At 53.9% G+C, this 21,032-nt stretch overlaps 1 protein-coding gene across 3 annotated transcripts in view; it reads left to right on the top strand.

Moving 5' to 3' along the window:
• RIMBP2 (RIMS binding protein 2) overlaps window positions 1-21,032 on the top strand; it is a 301,313-nt gene that overhangs the window by 39,093 nt on the left and 241,188 nt on the right. Inside the window, exons 1-3 of one of the 3 annotated variants that reach the window (XM_067016057.1) lie at window positions 953-1,086; window positions 1,363-1,434; window positions 1,577-1,866. The exons of 1 other annotated variant lie outside the window; for it this stretch is intronic. In XM_067016057.1, coding sequence (XP_066872158.1) covers window positions 1,846-1,866 — 21 coding nt within the window. In that variant the 5' untranslated portion in view covers window positions 953-1,086; window positions 1,363-1,434; window positions 1,577-1,845. Of the gene's footprint in view, window positions 1-951; window positions 1,087-1,362; window positions 1,435-1,576; window positions 1,867-21,032 lie in introns of those variants that run through there. One more of the 3 variants, XM_067016063.1, reaches the window with a different exon arrangement.

Raw genomic sequence — 21,032 nt, 5'->3', positions numbered from 1 at the left:
ACGTGGGATCCTCCCGGACCGGGGCACGAACCCGCGTCCCCCTCATCGGCAGGCGGACTCCCAACCACTGCGCCAACCAGGGAAGCCCGTGTTTATTTATTTAAGAAGTTCAAAAAATTTTTAAATTTTTGGCCACGCCACTAGGCTTGTGAGATCTTAGTTCCCTGACCAGGGATCGAACCTGCACCCTCGGCAGTGAAAGTGCAAAGTCCTAACCACTGGATCGCCAGGGAATTCCCCAGTTAGCTTTTAGCTTACGGTGGTTTGTGTAAGGCAAACAGCCCAACCACCGTGGTGGAGGGTGTGTTGGATTTTCCCGATGCCCGTTTGGTAAGCCTATTAATTGGAGAAGCGCAGAAACCATCTCGGGAGACCCTTTCCTTTTTGTACAAAGGACCTGCAGCCAGTGTATGCTGCCTTCCACCCCGCGGCCCCTGTCCAGGCAGGCAGCGCGGGGACCCCTCCGAGACACAGTCCAGGTCCACGGGACCCAACACGGGGCTTTCCTTCCACAAGCTAAATTATTTAGCATCTTTAAATCACACATGATGGGGTTTGCATCCCAGGGAACAGACTGTGCGTGCCCGTGTGTGTGTGTGACGTCCACGCACATTTTCCTATGTTGTCACTGCCTCTGTCGCGTTGCTAGGTAGCTGGTACCTCTGTGCAAGGGTCTGAACTTCTGGGAGGATGAAGAGGACCCATGTTGTTTTCTTGGGATTCGGGAGGCTGGGGGGCGGCGGGGGACCAGACCTGAGGGTGCAGACCCGAACAGCTTGGGTGGTTGCACATAATCACTTAATTAATTCCTGCTGCACTTGAGTTTCTGAGCTTCGTGGGGCGTGCGAGGGCAGGTTTTCCCTCCCCTTGGCAGCCCAGAGGGCCGGTTGGTTGCAGGAGGCCCCCCCGGCAGCCGGCAGCCAGCAGGGGAGAGCTAGCGCCGTTATTCCGGGGAGAGAGCGTCACCCACCGGACCCCAACCCCTGCTTGGCTAAGAGAGCTGTTTCGCCTTCATTTCTGTCCCAGCTTTTGGCCGCAGCTGGGTGGAAAAGACACTGGCAGGGAGAGGAGAGGAGAGCCATCTTGGTGTGTGTGTGTGTGTGTGTGTGTGTGTGTGTGTGTGTGTGTGTGTGTGTGTGTGTGTGTGTGTGTGTCTAAACACTGACGTTTCCTAGGCTCTGGGTACAGCTGCATGGCGGATGATCCCCCCCCCCCCCCGCCTTTCTCCCTGTGGGCCTGCTTGCTTGCCTGCCTGCAGAAAACTAATGAATCATTTCTAGCCGAATCCAAGCAGTGCAGACACACCAATGCCCTCTCTCTCCTCCTCTCCCCCCTCCCTCCCCGCCCTCCCTCCGGCCCCAGTTTGTAATCTGACACAGCAGACTGCAGTTGTCTCCGGGTGAACCTCCCAGTCTTGGCACTGCTGCTTCTAAGGTAGGCTGAGATTTATTTTTTTTCTCCTAAAAATAGCTTCACGTTTCCCTTTTCACCCCTCCGCACGCACCCGGCGCTGCAGCGGCGGTGATCTCCGGGCGATAGCCGGAAACTGTCTGCGCTGACAAAGTTTATTTTCCAGCGGTTTGAGGATGCCCTTCAGCACGGGGTCCCGGTACCAAGCTGCCATGGACGCTGGGTGCAGGAGAGCCGCGGGGAGGGGGGGACCGTTTCCAGACGATTCCTCCCGCGGATGCGGGGTGCTGCTGCTTGGTCCCCGTGGATCTGGTTTCCCAGGGCAGGGCTGACGGTTCTGTGTCACCGTGGGGTTCCCGGAGACGCCGCCCGGCCCCCTACCCCTCAGCTTTGCAGAAAAGCCCCTCTGGGCGAAGTTGGACATCACACCAGGCAATGCCTTTCGAACCCAGAAGTGTGAGCTTGGATTGTTTCACATCTGAGCCTCTGGGGGCTCTGGAAGTGGTCTTCCTGGGGGTCGGGCTGGAAGGGGGAAGGGGTTGGGGGCCAACAACTAAAAAATAAGAGTTGTATCATCCACAGCTCGGCTCAGATTTGAAACGCATTGAACCAGGAACTTGCATGTTGAGAATTTGTCAATTCATGTCCCATAGACTGACTTGAATAATATGTTTGTCAAAACAGATGTTCCCGGCAGAATGTGTGTGTGTGTGTGTGTGTGCGCGCCCACGGCAGGCTGTTTGCTGGGGCAGACTCTCCCCCTGGAAGCTGTGTTTTCACCTGGAGGTCTAGTGTTTACAGGACGACCTGCCCGGAGGGAAGTTGGGGTTGGGAGGTCCGGTGAGGTCAGGGTGTGGCTTGTTCTTCTCCAGCTGAGGCCTCTGCTGCTGTCCCCAGGGTGTCCCCACGGGCTGTCCGCAAAGTCTGGCTGAGGGCTGGGTGGACGCAGCTCAGCACCGGGTCGTTGGGCCCAGGCGATTGGGGCCGCTGGGGGATCCCGCAGGGCTGCGGGGCCCGGGGTCTGTGTGCCCTGGGTTCTTAGGGTGGCCGGCTGAGCAAGGAGGGAGGGCCTTGGCGGGAGGGGCCCCCCCCGCCTCTCTCTGCATCATCACCTTTCACTAGAGAGACCCCCACCTCATCCAGGGACAGAAAATGTCCCCGGGGGGAGCAGGCCGGGGAAGACGTGAAAATGGAAGACGGGTCGGCGCGAGGGGGGCTGTCCCGGCTTGCGAGCCTCTGAGTGCGGGGGCCGTGGAGCAGCTCTCCTCCCGTCCAGTTTCTGAGCCAGGAGTGAACGAGGTGCCGGCGGGAGGGGCGCCCTCTTCAGGCTCAGCCTGGTCGCGAGGTGGCCAGTCCCAGGGGCTGGGGGCCCGCTGGAAGGACCCTCCTCCCCATCCCAGACGCCCCAGCCCTGCTCCGCATCTCCTGGAACGGCTGCCGGTCCCTGGGGCTTCGTCGTACCTGGGAGCGGGCTGTGGGCTCCCGCGGCTCGGGAACCTCGGGGCGGGCAGCTGGGCACCATCCGGGCTTGTGTCTCGGACGCGGGGCTGTGGCGTCGCAGGTGGGCCGGCAGACGGCCCTGGTGGCTGGGCTGGGCCTCAGGGTCTCGGGCTGCTCGGCCGGCCCTGCGGCACTGCACCCGGGACACAGAGCAAAGCATTTGCAGGTTATTTCGGGGAGGTGGCCGGCAGCTGATACTACCACCCCTCCGCTTCCGAGAACGTGACAAAGTGGGTCAGGGAAGGGTCGGTGCTGTCAGCGGGCCAGGGGAGATGGTGGGACCGGAGGGGCCAGACCCCAGCCAGAGGCCTGTGTCCAGCTCCCCCCAGACCCAGCCTGCGAAGACGGGGACCCGGCCACATCCGAATCCCAGGCGGGGGGAGTCTGAGAGCTTTTCCCCACGTGAGGCCCTGTGCAGACTGGGCTGAGAACTCACAATTTAATTAAAAAAAAAAAAAAAAAGGCAGCAAACCGATTCAGCTGATTCTCTCCACCATGGGCTTTCGTCTCATTTCTCTTGCTTGGGGCCTGGTTGGCGTTTGGGAGGAGAACAGCGTGTGCTTAAAGGGTAGGAGGGGGGGCGCAGAGCAGGGAGGCTCTCTGCCGCACGCCCACTCCCACCTGCAAGCCTCGCTGCTTTGTGTTTTTGGAAGGAAGCTTGAAGTTTTCATTAGCGGCTGAGCGTCCGTGGCCGGGATGAGTGCTGTGGGAACAGTCTGTTGGCCGAGCGAGGGAGGGGCCCGGGGTCTGCGTCTCTCAGCTTCTGCTGCTGTAAGGCTGCTGGCCCAGGGACCTCATTCTGAGAAGCGCCGGCGTAGGGCGTGACTCCCAGGGCGTGGGAGTCCTCCTCCGTGCTCTCGACTCTGGTTGCGGATGTAAAGGAAGTGGGGCTCTAGCACGGCCCTGGCCTCCCAGGCGGGTCTAGGCTTGTAGATGCTGGAACTTCCTTCGTACCGAGCAGGCACCTTTCCCGAGCCACTCGAGCAGCTGCTCCGGTGGCGGAGGTGGCGGAGGATTTGGCTGCCGAATCTCCCAGCCTTTTCCATGCAGCTGGAAGGTCGGACTCTGTGTGGTTCTGAGAGCCCAGTGAAGGATGCACTTGCTGTACTGGTCTGTGGTGGGTGCACTGGAGTGGCTGACACCGACTTCTAGAAAACTCTGTTCTTATTTCTCTGGCTCCTTTTGAACCAGATGGTTACATCCTACGAGCAGTGTTTCCTTAACTTCTCTTTGCTTGTGCCCATCGGTTTGAAAAGCCGCCTGATCCTGTTACGGCATTTGCTCCAAGCTCATCTGGGCTTCGTGCTGAGAAGCAGCGGCCTGTTGATGTTGGTGCGCTGCCTTGGGTGAACTACACTCCTCGGTCCTTAATGTGCTGTCACCACAGGGTCTCCTTTTCCCTTTCCCCCTCTCTCTCACCCTCTGCCTCTGTCTCTCCCTTGCCTCTTCCCTTTCACCCCAGTCCCCACCTCCTTTACCTCCTCCTTCACAGCCGGTCCCTTCAACATGTTTCGTATATACCCTTGAGGTTGCGTCTATGTGAAATACTAGTGCTGCTGTATTCGCAGGTGTTCTGACGTACGTAAATCGCACTGTGCTCTAGACCTCGTTCCTTTCCTGCTTCTCTCTCGCAGCCCTGTCCCTTCTCAGTCCATCCGGGTGGCTCTGTGTACCTGTTCTAGATCTCTGGACTTCTGATATACCCTAGATCTTCTTCCGATTCCTGCTTTAATCATGTGACCCCGTGATTATACAGTCCATCCGTGTGGCTCTGTGTATTTCTGCTGAGTTACTTCTAACCGCTGGGAAATACGCCATGGGGCTCATGGACCACGCTGTGCTTGCCCCCCCCCCCCCCCATCGAGGGCACCAGGTCGGCCCCAGAGCCCTCGCAAGTGCGCCTTACGGTCCCACGTGAGCACCGTTCTGGGTGCGTCTCAGAAGGGGATCCCTGGGGAGGAGGGGACCTGTCGACTTCATTTCAGCAAGTTCTGCCAGCTTGCTCTGCAGGGTGGGTCCTCTTTCACCAAGTTCTTGCCAACACTTAGCACTGTCCGACTTTCTAATGCTGGCGATGACCTTTTTCCAGCCCCTATAGATCCGGTCCTCCCTGAAGATGTTTGGGAGACACTCACAGACACTACAATTCCGAACTAGCATCTGTGGGTGTCGGGGCGGGGGCGGGATGTACAGGCGACGGGGCTGTGTCTCTTCTTACGTCTTAGGAGGGCTGCCCTGTGTCTCAGGCTCCGTAGGTAATGTGTCTTCCTCTTTGAGAACGGGATGTGGTTCTCAGGGGGATCTGGGAGGGCCCTTTTGCCCAGCCTCGCAGTGACCAAGAGTCTCAAATTAACCCTGGACATTGGAAGCTACGGTTTCAGTTGCCAGGAGCCACTGAGAAGGCTCCAAGAAGTCATTTCTCATGTGACCTTAAACCATTCCCAGCAACTGGACCACCCACCTGTGTGGATCCATCTTCACAGGTCAGTCATATCGTACTAGAGTTTGTTGGGTTATAGTTAATGTATTATAAATACATTATACATTGTATGTATACATTAACACATTATACATTGGTGTATTAAATGGGTACCTGAAAAATAACAATTTAAACCTGTCTTGACATTTCTTAGTTTTTCACTGGGCCACGAGGCTCCTAAAATGGGAGAGGTGGGCGTCTTCTGGGATTCTGAGAGGCCAGATAACCTATTCTTTCTTTTTTAATTTGCTATTATTTTTAGTCAAAGTATAGTTGATTTACAACGCTGTGTTAATTTCTGCTGTACAACAGAGGGGCTCAGTTATACACGTATATACATTCTTTTCGACATTCTTTTTTATTATGGTTTATCCCAGGATATTGAATCTAGTTCCTTGTGCTGTACGGTAGGACCTTGTCAAATAACCTACCCTTAATGTTCACCCACCCGGAAAGAGGTGTCACGACTTCCAGGGCTGAGGGGCTATGCAGGGACACAGGCGTGCGAGGTGACAGAGTCTGTGGCCGTGGGGGGAGTAGGGCTTGTGGAGAAATGGAGAGAGCAGGGTGGCCGAAGGACATTCATCTGAAAATACCTTATTTGCTGACATTTTCATGGTCTGTTTTTCCGCCCAGGCAAGTGCTTTGCACAGAGTAGGTGGTCAATAAATATTTTTTTGGAAAGAATGAATGAAGGAAATGAAGTGACCTACAGGAGGCCTCAGGGTGGGGTGGGCGTCCCCCCCCTTGATCTGGTTACTGCCTGTGCCTTGTTTTTCTCTTCACCCTCACCACGATCTGTGCACTTATCGGTTACCGTGACGGTTCTCTCCTCTAGTGTGCAGTTCCTGGAAGGCAGTGCTTGTGACCTTTATTTCTGTATGCCTACTGCATTCGCTAATTCATCCCACAAACACCTGAGCACTATTAAATATTAAGCAACATTTTATTTATTTATTTTGTATATCTTTATTGGACTATAATTACTTTACAATGGTGTGTTAGTTTCTGCTGTATAACAAAGTGAATCAGCTACACATATACATATGTCCCCATATCTCTTCCCTCTTGCGTCTCCCTCCCTCCCACCCTCCTTATCCCACAGATGGTCACAGAGCACCGAGCTGATCTCCCTGTGCTATGCGGCTGCTTCCCACTGGCTATCTAGTTTACATTTGGTAGTGTATATATGTCCATGCCACTCTCTCACTTTGTCCCAGCTTACCCTTCCCCCTCCCCGTGTCCTCAAGTCCATTCTCTATGTCTGCGTCTTTATTCCTGTCCTGCCCCTAGGTTCTTCAGAATCTTTTTTTTTAGATTCCATATATATGTGTTAGCATATGGTATTTGTTTTTCTCTTTCTGACTTACTTCACTCTGTATTATAGACTCTAGGTCCATCCACCTCACTACAAATAACTCAGTTTCGTTCCTTTTTATGGCTGAGTAATATTCCATCGTATATATGTGCCACATCTTCTTTATCCATTCATCTGTCGATGGACACTTAGGTTGCTTCCATGTCCTGGCTATTGTAAATAGAGCTGCAATGAACATTGTGGTACATGTATCTTTTTCAATTATTGTTTTCTCAGGGTATATGCCTACTAGTGGGGTTGCTGGGTCATATGGTTTTTAAGAAACCTCCATACTGTTCTCCACAGTGGCTATACATTCCCACCAACAGTGAAGGAGGGTCTCCTTTTCTCCACACCCTCTCCAGCATTTACTGTTTGTAGATATTTTGATGATGGCCATTCTGACCGGTGTGAGGTGATACCTCACTGTAGTTTCGGTTTGCATTTCTCTGATGATCAGTGATGTTGAGCATCTTTACATGTGCCTGTCGGCCATCTGTATGTCTTCTTTGGAGAAATGTCTATTTAGGTTTAAGAAGCATTTTAGGGGCTGGGCACAGAGCAGCCAGCAAGATAGCTGAAGTCCCTGTTCTTATGGAGATGACATTAGTGTGTGTGTGTGTGTGTGTGTGTGTGTGTGTGTGTTTGACAACAAGCAGTTGAATAAACAACAAACAAGTGGAGGTAACACCATACAGAGGGTTACAGCAGCCTGACGTGAGAGACTGTGGTGGGGTGATCCTGGAAGGACTCTCGGAGGAGGTGACATTAAGCTGAGCCCTGAATGACGAGAAGGATCCAACTGTACAGATACCAGTGCAAAGACCCTGAGTATTTGGAGGAAGGAAGGGTGTCTTCATTCCTTTTTGATGGCTGTGCAGGAAGTGCTGACAGGATGTTTCTGGAGCAGGTGGAATGACCAGGGTCTGGAGTCCCCAAGCTTTCACCCATGGCCACTGAGAATGAGCTCCCAGGAGTGTCTGGAAACCAGTGGGCGGGTGTACTTTGCCAGTTCCGTCCTCAGGGAATTGGCTGTGGGGGGGGTCCCTCTGTTGGGGTGCAAAGGCTCCCCTTCTCCCTTCCTCCCGTCCCCACCCTGCTCCATCCCTCATCCTGTGCCGCCAAAGAAAACCCAGTTGTCTTGCTTTTGGAAAAGAGGCCTTTCGAGGGCGGCTTGTAGCTGCCGATCTGGCGGTGGGACTTTGGTAAGATTCCCTCGGATGGAATATTCCTGTTGCCAAAACATGGATGCTGGACTAACGATATATTTCGAATTGTCTGTTGCAGTTGGTTCAGCAGAGTTGGTTTCCATTGGGAGGTTATGGGTGGTCATCGTTGACTGATTGTTTCTAACACAGAGACACTCCCCATCATGTCGCTCCGTTGTCACTTCAGACTCAGAAATGTAGGGGAAAAATAGGGCAGTGGTTTTGTTTGCTCTTTTCTGATGTTTGCCTCCTACCTCCCACCCCCCAGCGAAGGAGCCCTGGAGTATTAGGACGTTATGTTTGGGTTGTTAGTGCCGGGTCTTTAAAGAGCTCAGGTTTAGGAGCCCAGGATCTGATCTGTGCGTCTACCTCATTAGCTGAGACCTGCTCCGGGCTGGGGAGGCCGGTGAGCTTGGAGCCTGGGGCTTGGACAGCTGACAGGGGAGCCTCTGTTGACATCAAAACCACACAGACGGTCCCTACCCAGCTCACGGCATGGGTTCTGCAAATTGAATTTGGTTTTTTTTTAATGACATCTTTTTAAGTTTTATTATGAAAGTAATGACTGTTCATTGTGGGAAAGTTAGAAAGTATCAAAAAAAAAAAAAAAGAAAAGCAGGAAGAAGAAAATATTTATGACTCACAGCTCCGTCACCCAGACACAATCATTGTTAATATTGGCATTTTTTTCTGTTTCTTTTCTCTATGAGGATTTTTATTCCATTAACTGTTTTGAATTATGTTTTTAAAACCTTTTACATGATAAGGTTGGCATTCTTTCGTGACATTAAAAAATAACGGCAAAAAACATACCTTAGAGTAGCGTCGTAGACTTGAACAAGGCTGTCCCCAGCTGACTTGGCTACTCGGGCTGTTTTGATGTTTCCTCATTATTACAGACAACGGACGGCCACCACACCCCGTCTGCTGCCCTTCTGGGTCACACGCGGGGCTGGCCATTTGGAGGGTCGCGGGCTGAGTTTTACAGCGGGGTCCGCCACGGCCCAGAGCAGCCACACGGGAGAGTCTCGAACTGCCTGTCAAGGTAGATGAAAACCTGGTGACCACCGGCCTCATCTTCCCTCCCAAACCTGCGCTGCCTCTGGAAATCTCTGGCCATCAAAGTGAAGAGTGCCACCTGCCCTTCCCTCAGTCACCCCATCTTGAGGATTGGGGGTCACTTTGGACTTCTCCTGGCCCCCCCATCCAAACGGCCCCCCGACTTTGCATGAACGTAGCCGTGGCCACGTGCCCCGTGCCAGCAAGCGGCTGACACGTGGTAGGTGCTCAGCTGACGCGCAGCAGGACGGGCTGGGTGCCCTTGTCACCCCCAGGCTCTGGGCAGCCCCCAGGCCCCATCAGCTCTGGGTGGTGTCCCTTCTTTCCAGTTCTGGGCCGTTGTTCAGGCTGAGAATTCGACAAGGCAACTTGTGTGAACAGTTCCTGAAGCTGCAGATGCAGTAGTACGTGTGCCGCCGGCCGGGCATCTCTGCACGCCTTCGCTTTTCACGTGTGCGACGCGGTGGCTTCGCGAGGCGGGCCCGGGCGCTGGTTCAGACCCGTCGTACGGACAAGACAGTCATCGAAGGGAAGTGAGGGGACCCCTCCAAGGCCGCACAGCTGGGGAGGGACGGGCCAGGCTTCAGAGCTGGGTCGGCCCAGCCTGGCAGCCCGCGGGTACCCACCGTGTGGTGCTGCCCCCGTGCCCGCCTTTCCCTGCCTCGAGGGAGGACGAGCAGGCCGGCGGCACGTCTGGAAGGTGGTGAGCGGCAGGGCGAGGGCGCGGCGGCGGCGGTTACCCGGGAGGAGGCAGGACCCGGCACGCGGCAGCGGTCCCAAGGGCCTGCCGTCTGCTCCCGGCGAGGGTGAGAGCCATCGCAAGGCCCCCGGGCGGCGGCCCGGTCTGCCTGTGTCCAGCAGGAGGCTCTGGCTGCTGTGTGGGGGTGGGGACCGTCGGACGGAGGTGGGCGAGGAGGTGGGAGGGGACGACACAGCCACCCGGGGAGGGGGGAGTCGGTGGGGTCTCAGCTCAGGTCAGGGCTCAGTAGTGGCCATAGTGAGAAGAGATCAGACTCGGGATGTGAAGCAAAGCAGAGGAAGTAAATGGGAGGGAACAAACCGAGGGCACAGCTGAGGAGGGAAGAGGAAGCAGGGAGGAGAAGCAGCATGGAATTACACGCGGCTCTGTTCCCAGCAATGGTCCTCAGATCTTTAGAACAATATGGATGCCGACTGATGGACGAACTTGGCAGATCCGTACGCGGGGATACTATTCAGCTGTAAAAAAGAGTGGGGTTCTGATGCCCCCCAAACCGAGGGTGAGCCTGGAGAACATGAGGCTGAGAGGAAAGGGGCAGACCCAGAAGACCACCTGCCGTGTGATTCCCCGGCGTGAAACGTCCAGGACCAGAAATCCATAGGCAGGAAGTGGGCTCGCGGTGGCTCAGGGCTGGAGGACTGCGGCGGATTTTGGGAAATGGTAAAGGCGTAGGGTTTCTTTCTGAGATGACGAAAATGTTCCGAAGTGGACTGTGCTGATGATTGCATGCACCTGGGAATAGACTAAAAACCACTGAATCGCACACTTTATGTTTTAAATTTATTTTCTGACATCTTTACTGGAGTATAATTGCTTTACAATGGTGTGTTAGTTTCTGCCTTACAACAAAGTGAATCAGTTATACGTATACATATGTCCCCATATCTCTTCCCTCTTGTGTCTCCCTCCCTCCCACCCTCCCTGTCCCACCCCTCGACGTGGTCACAGAGCACCGAGCTGACCTCCCTGTGCTATGCGGCTGCTTCCCACTAGCTATCTAGTTTACGTTTGGTAGTGTGTATATGTCCATGCCACTCTCTCACTTCGTCCCAGCTTACCCTTCCTCCTCCCCATGTCCTCAAGGCCATGCTCTAGTAGGTCTGCGTCTTTTTTTTTTTTTTAATGGATGAGTTCGATGCTATGTGAGCTCTATCTCAATAAATCTGTTTTAAAAATACTGATGCCTGTGCCCCATCCCAGAGCACCCACTCCAGGAGGGTTGAGTGGGCCCTGAAGGCAGGTCTCAAAGGCTCCAGGCACTGTGGGGTGGCTCGGGGCTCCAGGAGCTGGTCTGTTCCGGTCTGGCTCCCTGTGCAGCTGCGCATCCCCCTGCGGGAAACCTCTTTCCTCCTCTCTCCTCGAGGGTGGGGTGGGCTCCCTTTGTCCTGGGCCGCTTCCTCTGGCCTTCCTACAGGTGGTCACACTGTTCGGAGGGTGCGTGACCCCTCCAGGCATGGGTGTCTCTTCCTGCCCAGCCCGGCATTCCCTGGAGGGTGAGGCCTGGGTGTGCAGGGTCAGATCTGTGAGCAAGGCGCCTGCACTGATGTGGGGGGCGTGTGACTCCCGAAGGTCCACGGCACCCGAGGCTGCTTTCTTGTCTGTGACTCAGCTTGTTTTAGCTCCGCTTTTTCTCAAGAGCAGGAAAGTTAATCTTATCACTGGAGGATAAATTCAGTTACTTCGTGTTTTCTCTAGCATTTCAGGATTTCACAGTTAACTTCTCTTCCACGCGGGGAGGGGCATACAGCTGTCTGGGGTCAGCTCTGCCATCAAAGTTGAGCCTAAGCAGAACTGGTCCAGAATATTCTTTCCCTCTTCCCTGGGGTGCAGGAGGTCTGGGGTGAAGGCCTCCATCACTGTGTCAGAATACGGTCCTGCCACATTGGGGACCATTGGTGTTTTCTGAATAATCCCACTACTGATGAGTAATAATCCATTATGGACTCACAGTTCCGGTCGTGATGGGTCTGTTTGGGGCCCAGTCATAGCAGCAGCACTAACAACAGCTAACGCTCTAAGGCGGGAGCTGTTATTCTCCGCACCTCGAAGGTGGGAGCTGAGACCAGGGAGGGGAAGTCACTTGCCCAAACTCACGTGGCCAGTGAGTGGAGCAGCCAAGGTTCACGGTGGCCCTCGGGGCAGAGCTCACGCCCTAACCACCTTACCACACTGCCACCGGGGAGAGTGCTGACCTGCCTCTCCCTACGGCACCCGCAAGGGGAGTTAGTTCCACAAATGGGACTGTCTGAAGTGACCTGCAGTAGATGGCATTGGCCGTGGTTAGAGTCTTAAGCGCGACTGGCTGGTTCTCATCCTGGCTCTGTGATCTCCTGGCTGTGTGACCACAGGTGCGTTTCTTAACCTCTCTATGCCTCATTTTCTCATCTGTGACAATGGGAGAACAATGGTATCGACCTCCTCCTCAAAGGATGGAGCCGATACAGGAAACGTGCTCAGAACCTAGTAAGCACTCAGTAAATATTAGCTATTACCATTATTCTCATTCAGATGGGGAGACTGCAGATGGGGGCGTTTTGACGATTAAATGATGTGAAACCTTCAGGACGGGGCCTGGCGTACAGTATAGAGAGGGTTCAATACATGCTGGCTGGTGTCACCACTGCTGTGATTCCTGGCTTCTAAACAGGCCAGGCAGTAAAATGACAATGGAATTAGTAGGAAACTATCAACAGGACAGGATCGCACCTGCTATGTTAGCGGGGACCTTCTCCCCACACCCCCTGCACTGGGTGGGGGTTGGTCCCTGTAAGCTTTGCTCCCGTTCAACTGACTGACAGCAGAGCTGACCCCCTGCACAGGCCCCTCCTTCAGCGGTGCCCTCTACTGGCACGGGATGAAAATGTCACATTCTCCCCGCTCTCAACAACTTGAATGTTTAAGTGGCCACCTTACATCTTGGTGACATGCGTACTCTGCAGAAACGGCCACGTGGAGGGGAGGCTGGGCTCCCGTGTGGCTTCTTTATGAAATGCCTGCTGCCGTGTTGACCTGGGGAGCAGCTCCTTTAAAGCCCGGAACCCCGGCTTAGTTCATGTCAAAATCAGGCTTGATGTCGGGCTCTGCAGTTCTGATCTGTTTCAAGAGCCCAGAGCAGAGGTGCCGGTTGCACTGGTCCTTTGAAGTTTGTCTTGACTGTTGTCTCCTGGGCAGTGTAACCTAGATTTTTTGGTAGATTTTTCTGCAGTTTATTTTCCTTTTCTTGCGAGCAGAGCTGCCTAAACTGTGTGGGAGGGAGAGACGTGTGCACGGAGTGGCATCCGTGTGGCCCTGCCTGGGTGGGTGAGCCGTGATGGGCTCTGTCTCCCTTTGTCTATCTCCCGCGTGGGGCCTTGGGGTAGATGCTCGCGTCTGGAGCCCTGCCCAGGTCTGGGCAGACGGGATGTTTCTGCAGCTGGGGGAGGCCGAGCCTCCCTCCTTCTCGCCTGCACAGCGACCTGGAGGCCTGTAGAAGCAGGGGAGAGGGACGAACAGCGAGAGCCTCAAGCACAGTAGCAAAGGCAGGAAATGCCTTCGCTGATTTTTCCTCAAGGAGGAGCGCGTCAGAAACAAGGGTGCCCACGGGGGTTAATCGGTGCGCCTGGCCCAGGGGACAGCTGTGTCCCCCGCGGGCCAACCCCACCCCCAGGACGGCCCCGTGGCTTACAATCCTGGACAAAACACATGGGGGAGACATAACTCCTTTCTCCCCAGCAGTAAACACGCACTGGAAAACACGGGTTAGCTGCCCCGGGAGCCCTGGGTTCTGGTCTTTGTTTTGTAATGAACAGGCTGGTGCCACGGTTCCAAGGCGGAGGTGGTAATCTCGCGCCCGTGTTTCCCAAACTCGGGTCACGCAGGCATCCTCTCCCCACCTCGTGCACCTGTGTGTTGTGAGCTATCGCAGCGCTTTGCTTGTTCCTTTATCCCTGGAGCGGGGTGGATGCACCCCCTGCCCCCCCGGAATGCCAGCTTCGTAATTTCTTTTTGCCCCTGTTGTTGAAACCTACGCTATTGCTGACTTAGTATCTGTTTCAATGGACTCATTTTCCTTTTTAAAGACATTTATGGAGGCTAAAAAGAAACAAATACAATTTTATGTGATTATCATAAATGAAACCTTTATATCATCTTAGATGAAATAAGCCTAACAATGAAAATAGTGAAGATAAGAGAAGTCTAATATTTTCTAGACATTTGCTCCTGCTTGCCTGGGCTCGGCTCTTGAGGCCTGACCTATTTTGGTAAAAAAGGATAATAATAATAATAATAATAATAAGTAACACCGTGACAGCTGACGGAGGCATTCAGCTCTCCCTGGGCGCCAAGCAATGTCTTGGACACTTGGCAGGTTTTAGCTCATTAAGTCTTCGTAGCAGCCCTACGGGGTGGGTGTAGGGGCCTGAATGCCTCTGTGTCCTAATCCCTGGAATTGTGACTATTGCCTTAAATGACAATAGAGTGAATATTACCTACATGGCAAAAGATGGGATTACATGAAGGACCTTGAGAGGAGGAGCTTATTATCCTAGATGGTCTGGTGGACCGGTTCAGACACAGAGGAGGAGGAGGCCGTGTGACCATGGGGCAGAGATTGGAGGGATGCGGCCACAAGCCAAAGAAAGCCTGGGGGCACTAGAAGCTGGAAGAAGCCAGGAAGGACCCTCCCCCCAAGCTCCGGAGACGTTGGTTTCAGACTTCTGGCCTCCAGATCTGTGGGAGAATGAATTTCTGTCATTTTAAGCCACTCAGTTTGCTGTAATTTGTTACTGCTGCCACAGGAAACGCATACAGTAGCCACTGCTACTATCACCATTGTGTAGACAAAGAAACTGAGACACAGAGAGGTGGAGTAATTAGCCTGAGATCACACAGCCGGGAAGTGGCAAAGCTGGGACTTGAACCGGGGCGGATGGGCCGCGGAGTCTGGGAATCTCAGACCTTCCCGAGGCTGCTCCCTGCTCGTCGGCGGGCCTTCCCCGCTGTGGGAGGACTGGAGGCCGGCAGGCAGATTCATCACCAGGAGCGCGTTTAGGAAGCAGGTCAAAACGTGGAAAGCGCCACACGACAGAAGGTGGCTCCTGGGTTTAAAGGCTGCCTTCTGTAGGTGTGTCTGTTTGTTTTTCAGATAAGAGGCTGGAGCTCAGCCTGTCTGAAAGCCCACGCGGGGCGGGGCTTGGCCATGACCCAGGACCTGCAGAGGCCCTTTCCCCTCACTCCTGCTTCTGGCGGCTCAGCCCTCCTTCTGGCCCCTCTCTGCACCCTCTCCTGTGGTCCTGGTGCCAGGGGAGGGTCAGCGTGGCCACGAGGTCCCCCACCCACTCTCCAGAGGCCCCTGGGCCTTTCCAGTGCTGCTTCATCCACGAGGGGGCTCAGCTGGGGCGTTTGGGGCACGGAAAGGGGATATTGTAGGAGGACTTCGCTGATCTCCTCAAAATACAACAGAAGTGGAGCTGTCTGCTTCCGCAGCATGTGACAGACCCAGTACACCCCGGAGGGACGCCCTTCCCCAGCGGTCAGACCCCAGGCCTCTGCTGAGTGTGCTGAGTGACCTGGGGCTGTGATTTCTCCTGTTGCTTCTAGATCTTTCTCTCCTAACCCAACCCCTCCTCCTTACCCCCGCCTCTGCATTTCCTACACTGTTCTATTATGGGGTGCTGTTTTATTTTTCTTTCTTCTCCCCTAGGAATCTCCATTTACACACACACACAAATACTCCACCAGTTAGACTTATTGAACCTTATTCAAAATGTGGAAAGTCCACGTGAGCCCAGAGTAGGCTGCAGGCGGCAGCTTACGGCTGGAAAGTTAATCAGGGCCAGAAGGGGTCAGCCCGGTCACGTGAGGGCTAATGCCTCTCAGATCCCGATTACTGGGCATCTGACGTTGCGCCCCACCAGAGCCAGGCAGGCAGAGCCCAGGCTGCGGCTGAATCAGGATGGGGTCCGCCGTCCCCAAGCCACCAGGGCTGGGTGGCGGGTGGCTCGGGGAGAGGATGCGGGATGGCAAAAGGCATGTCTACGCTTTTAAAGAACGATGAGCATTTAAAAATACCCTTCCTGCCTGACTTCTAAAGGTAATTTTCAAACACTGACACTCGTCATTTTCTTGCTAGCGAATCAAGGATCCTGGGGCAGCCTGTGTAGTAAGGGAAGCCCGCACGTGCCGGGCAGTGAGGGGCGCCTGTGTGACGGTTAGCGGTGGCTGTAAAGGGCAGGTGAACCAGGGCGGGAACGGCGAGCAGCCTCTCCCGGCTTAACTGGCCGCCCTGGCGATCCTGGTTCCGACACGCTGGCACCTGCAGCAATTATTTTAGGCTTCGAGGCAGACGATCCGGCCTGTGTCCACTGAGGTGACCCAGTGACCTGCAAGCATTACCGGGAAGATCCTATTATCGTGAACTTCTCGGGGCATCTCAAGCGAAGCGGCAGCATGTACTGAGATGAGAGAATTGCTGGAAATCACAGTCTCGTCGTCTCGGCCCAGGAAAAAAAGGAGGAGAAACAGATGCTGCTGCTGTTAACATGCAGAGCTAAAATCTCTTCGACGCTCTCTGGGTTTTTAATTTTACTGAATTTCCACAGCCATGTTATGAATTCCGGTTTTAGGGATGGGCTTTGGATGAGGCGGCGGGAATTTAAGTAACTTGTTCAAAGTCACGCAGTTTGTAACTGGGGGTGGGGCTGGGGGCAAGATTCTAATCTAGGTCATCTGATTCCAGAGCCTTCTCTCTTAAGCAATGTGCAGTGTTTCTTATTGGAAGAAATTGATAGCTGAGAAGACATTCTTTAAATGCCAGTGGGGAAAGGAAGGGCAAATGCACGTAGTCTCTCTCTCTCTCTCTCTCTCTCTCTCTCTCTCTCTCTCTCTCTCTCTCTCTCTCTCTCTCTCTCTCTCTCACACACACACACACACACACACACACACACACACACACACACGCGCGCGCGCGCACACCATTTCCACCTGTTTTCTCCTCCAGCTCCTTGATAACTGACTGTTTCATTGCTGAGTTTGGTGGGGCCAATGTTGGACTGCACCTGCAGTCATTCCCAGGGGTTCAGCTGTAAGTTACATTTTTCTCCCCACTCTAACGCAGATAGTCAATCCCATTCTTTTGTTAAGAAGAGCAGTCGTTTGGTTAGCTGGGACTCTAGACATTTCTCGTACTGCATTATTGGCTGAAGTCAGCTGGAGCCAGGAGCAGTGCTGTCAAGGAACTTTTCCTAGGCCGTGTTGTTACTGAAGGGCGCTTTGGCCCGCAGGGCTCTTTCCTTCAGCGCCTGACCCCCTTCAAGTGCATGTGTGAGGGTCCAGCGTACAGCCAGCAGGGCTGAGCGGCTCGTGCCCGGCAGGAACTGCCGCTGGCCGGGAGCTGTGGCTGGGGAGAGGCGGGCTGCCACCGCTGCACTGCCCCCCTTCTTTGATTTTAAGGTCACAGAATCAGGTGTAAACCTATTTTGCCCACTGAACTTAAGGATCCATTATTAAAAGACATACTATTGTTTGGCCCAAAGACCTTGGAGAAAAACGAATGAATTCTGCAGCTGCCCGTCAGGTACGAATGATTTGGGTTCTGTTGCTTTCAGGGCCTGGAATTAGCAAAATGCTCGAATGCTCGGTACCCCTTTCAGGAACCTTGGAACCCGAGGCCCCGTGTTCTGACCCCAAGCCAACTGTGAAGTTTTCCCTTGAGTATTCTCCACCCTCCAAACGTGCTATACTTCCTCTTAGCTACTGTTATGCCTCTTTGTTCTTTGGAGCCCTTATTTCTTCAGGGGTTGTGTTATGGGCTGAGTTGTGTACCACCCCCCCTCCCCCCAATCCATATGTTGAAGTCCTAACCAGGACCCCCAGGACCTCAGAACATGACTCTGTTCTTTAAAGGAGATGGGGGGGCTTCCCTGGTGGCTCAGTGGTTGAGCGTCCGCCTGCCGATGCGGGGGACGTGGGTTTGCGCCCCGATCCGGGAGGATCCCACGTGCCGCGGAGCGGCTGGGCCCGTGAGCCGTGGCTGCTGAGCCTGTGCGTCCGGAGCCTGTGATCCGCGACGGGAGAGGCCACAGCAGTGAGAGGCCCGCGTACCGCAAGAAAAAAAAAAGAAAGAAAGAAAAGAAAGGAGATGGGGGCCTTTAAACAAGTAACTAAGTCTAAAGGAGGTCATTAGGGTGGGCCCTAATCCAAGAAGACAGGTGTCCTTATCAAAGAAAATTGGGGACACGGAGAGACACCAGAATTGTGTGCGCGCACAGAGGAGGCCCACGTGAGGGCCCAGCGAGAAGGCAGCCGTCCCGACGCCAAGGAGAGACCAACCCTGCCCACGCCTGGATCTCGGACACCCAGCTTCCTGGACTACAAGATAATACGATTCTCCCTCCCTCGGCGGGGTTTTGCTCTGGCAGCCCACGTGGATCAAGCCAAGATGAGCAGTTAAATGTGTGACCCAGGCAAGGCGTAGACAGAGGTGGCATGACCTGCTCGGTTGGTCTACATCTTTACAGCTCTATGCGGGCATCCCCACGTGGCCCGATGAACGGCCGTACCAGCCTGCTGGGGGCCTGGAGCCCGGAGGCGCCTGGTTCATGCGTCCCTTCCTGCGGGGGTGACCGTCCTGCCCACCTCCGATCCCACCCAGGCCGAGCTCGGAGTTATGCCTTCCGTAAAACTGGCCAGCGGCCTCCAACCACGATGATTTCCTGCCTGCCCTTTGAAATCCCACAGAACTCTCTTCTATCGTTTGTTTGAATTGCAGCGTAGTTGATTTACAGTGTCATGCTCATCTCTGCTCCGCAGCAGAGTGACTCAGTTACACACATACAGACACTCTTTATTTTTCCTATTCTCTTCCTTTATGGTTTACCCCAGGAGATTGGATATCGCTCCCTGTGCTACACAGTGGGACCTTGTTGTTTACCTATTTTGAACGTAATAGTTTGCATCTGCCGACCCCAGACTCCCGGCCCATCCCCCTCCCTGGAAAACCCTCACGGGGAGGCTGGAGACGAGGCAGGGCTGGGTTGCTAAGGCCACAGTCAGGACCGCGGACTTGCTCCTCAAAGGTACGGGGCAGCCTCTGAAGTGCTTTAAAGGAAGAGAATGGCACCGTCAGATGTCCATTTTCCCAAGACTGCTCTGCCTTCTCTGCGGAGCGCGAATTAAAGGGAGGCGTGGCTATAGAAGAAAGACCACTGAGCGGGCTGGTTACACGATCCAGGGGGAGATATAGGTGGCCCGGATGAGGATCGCAGCATGGAAGGAAGTGGATGGATTGGAGAGTTCGCAGGAGGCCACCCTGGCAGGACGTGGTAGCTGGCCGAGTGACAGGCGGGGGCTGAGTCGGGAGTTCCGGCTTCCTCACCTGATCGGCGGGCAGGGCCGTCCGGGTTGCTCTCCTGGAGAGTCTCGCTCAAGGATTACGGTTCTTGCAGCGTGGAACGGCCCTCTGGTCCATGCGTGTCCCAGATCCATCATTCAGGATTACGCTCAGTTGCATGTTAAAGAAAATGCAGCGCCTCAGACAAGATACGGCTTTGTATCTTTGTGGCTTAAAAATGTCAGCTGTGGGAAATCCAGAGCTTCCAAGTGTGTTGGCTTCCTGGAATCACTGGGCACTCAGGGTCCTAGGTTGCTGCTCTGTCGTCTTGGTGACGGTGACCCTCGTCTGGATGCTCTCGGGACGGCAGCTGGGGCTCCAGCCGGTGTGTCCGCATTCCAGGCAGGAAGAAGGGGAAGGAGGGCAAGAAAAGTAAGGGGCCGTTGAAGCACCCCTTTCACGCGTGTTCTGGGAGACACCATTCAGTGACTTGTGCTCATGTCTCACTTGTCACACCTGCCAGGGGCCCAACCCAAACTGCACCAGAAGCTGGGAAATAACAGCTGTTTTCCTGGGCCGTGACCACCTCCAATAAAACTTGAGTTCTGTGAGAAAGAAGAAGGGTAAGTGCGTACTGGGTAGACCAGCGATCTTCAAAACACCTGCTCTCCTCACCCAGTGTACATTTATTCTCTGGCCCTTAAGCCTCTCTTGTGATGGAACTACGAGTGGCTCCTCCACACAATCCTTGGGTTTCATTGGCGTTGAGGGTCACTGCATTTAAAGCGAAGCACATATGATGAATAGACATCACTTTTTGTGGTTCACCTAATTTCACTGGGTTGATCTTCTCTTTCATAGGTTGTCATTATGCTAGAATTGGCTTTGTGTGTGCATGTGTGTGTGTACTCAGACTTTTCCCAATTGTCTAAATTTCCTTTAAAAAGAAAGGTTGGGACCTCCCTGCTGGTCCAGTGGTTAAGACTTAGCCTTCTAATGCAAGGGGTGCAGGGGTCCGATGCCTGGTCAGGGAGCTATGATCCCCCAGGCCTCGTGGCCAAAACACCAAAACATAAAACAGAAGCAATAGTGTAACAAATTCAGTAAGACTAAAAATGGTCCACATCAAAAGAATCTTTAAAAAAAAAATAAAAAGAAAGTTCTAGGAAGTGCATTAAAAAATAAATTTATTTATTTATCTGTTTATGTATTTTGGCTGCTCGGGTCTTCGTTGCTGCACGCAAGCTTTCTCTAGTTGCAGTGAGCGGGGGCTACTCTTCGTTGCCGTGCGCGGGCTCCTCATTGCGGTGGCTTCTCTTGTTGCGGAGCACGGGCTCTAGGCGCTCGGCTTCAGTAGTTGTGGCTCACAGGCTCAGTAGTTGTGGCTCGCGGGCTCTAGAGCGCAGGCTCAGTAGCTGTGGCGCACGGGCTTAGTAGCTACTCTGCGGCATGTGGGATCTTCCTGGGCCAGGGCTCGAACCCGTGTCCCCTGCATTGGCAGGTGGATTCTTAACCACTGCATCACCAGGGAAATCCGGAAGCGCATTTTTAAAAGAGTGTTATCGTTGGGTGACTTCATCTTTAAGCTGCCCTCTTGGGTGGGGATGAAAAGGTATAATTATGTGAGTCCCTTCAGGGTGCAAGCTTCTGTCGTTGCTGATTGTTTTAAGATCGGAGAAAGAAAGAAAAAGTGGACAAATGAATTTAGAGATCACCCTCTGCATTTTCTTCACATTTCATTCATTCATTCAGTCAAATTGGTACATGATGATTGCATATAAAGTCATATCACATGAAGCTTACAGGGAGAAGGGCAGTCAGATGTGAAACTTTTGAGTATGCTCTAATAAAAATACGGGGGGGGGGTGCAGCTTGAGAGAGTTATAGGAGACAGTTCTGTGTTTAAATCATGTCTTAGCTACTTGCTCATGGAGTGACCTTGCCTCTCA

Source organism: Kogia breviceps, chromosome 15 (assembly GCF_026419965.1).
Source record: "Kogia breviceps isolate mKogBre1 chromosome 15, mKogBre1 haplotype 1, whole genome shotgun sequence".
NCBI classification, from domain to species: Eukaryota; Metazoa; Chordata; class Mammalia; order Artiodactyla; family Physeteridae; genus Kogia; species Kogia breviceps.
This window is presented reverse-complemented; position numbering and strand designations above follow the sequence as displayed.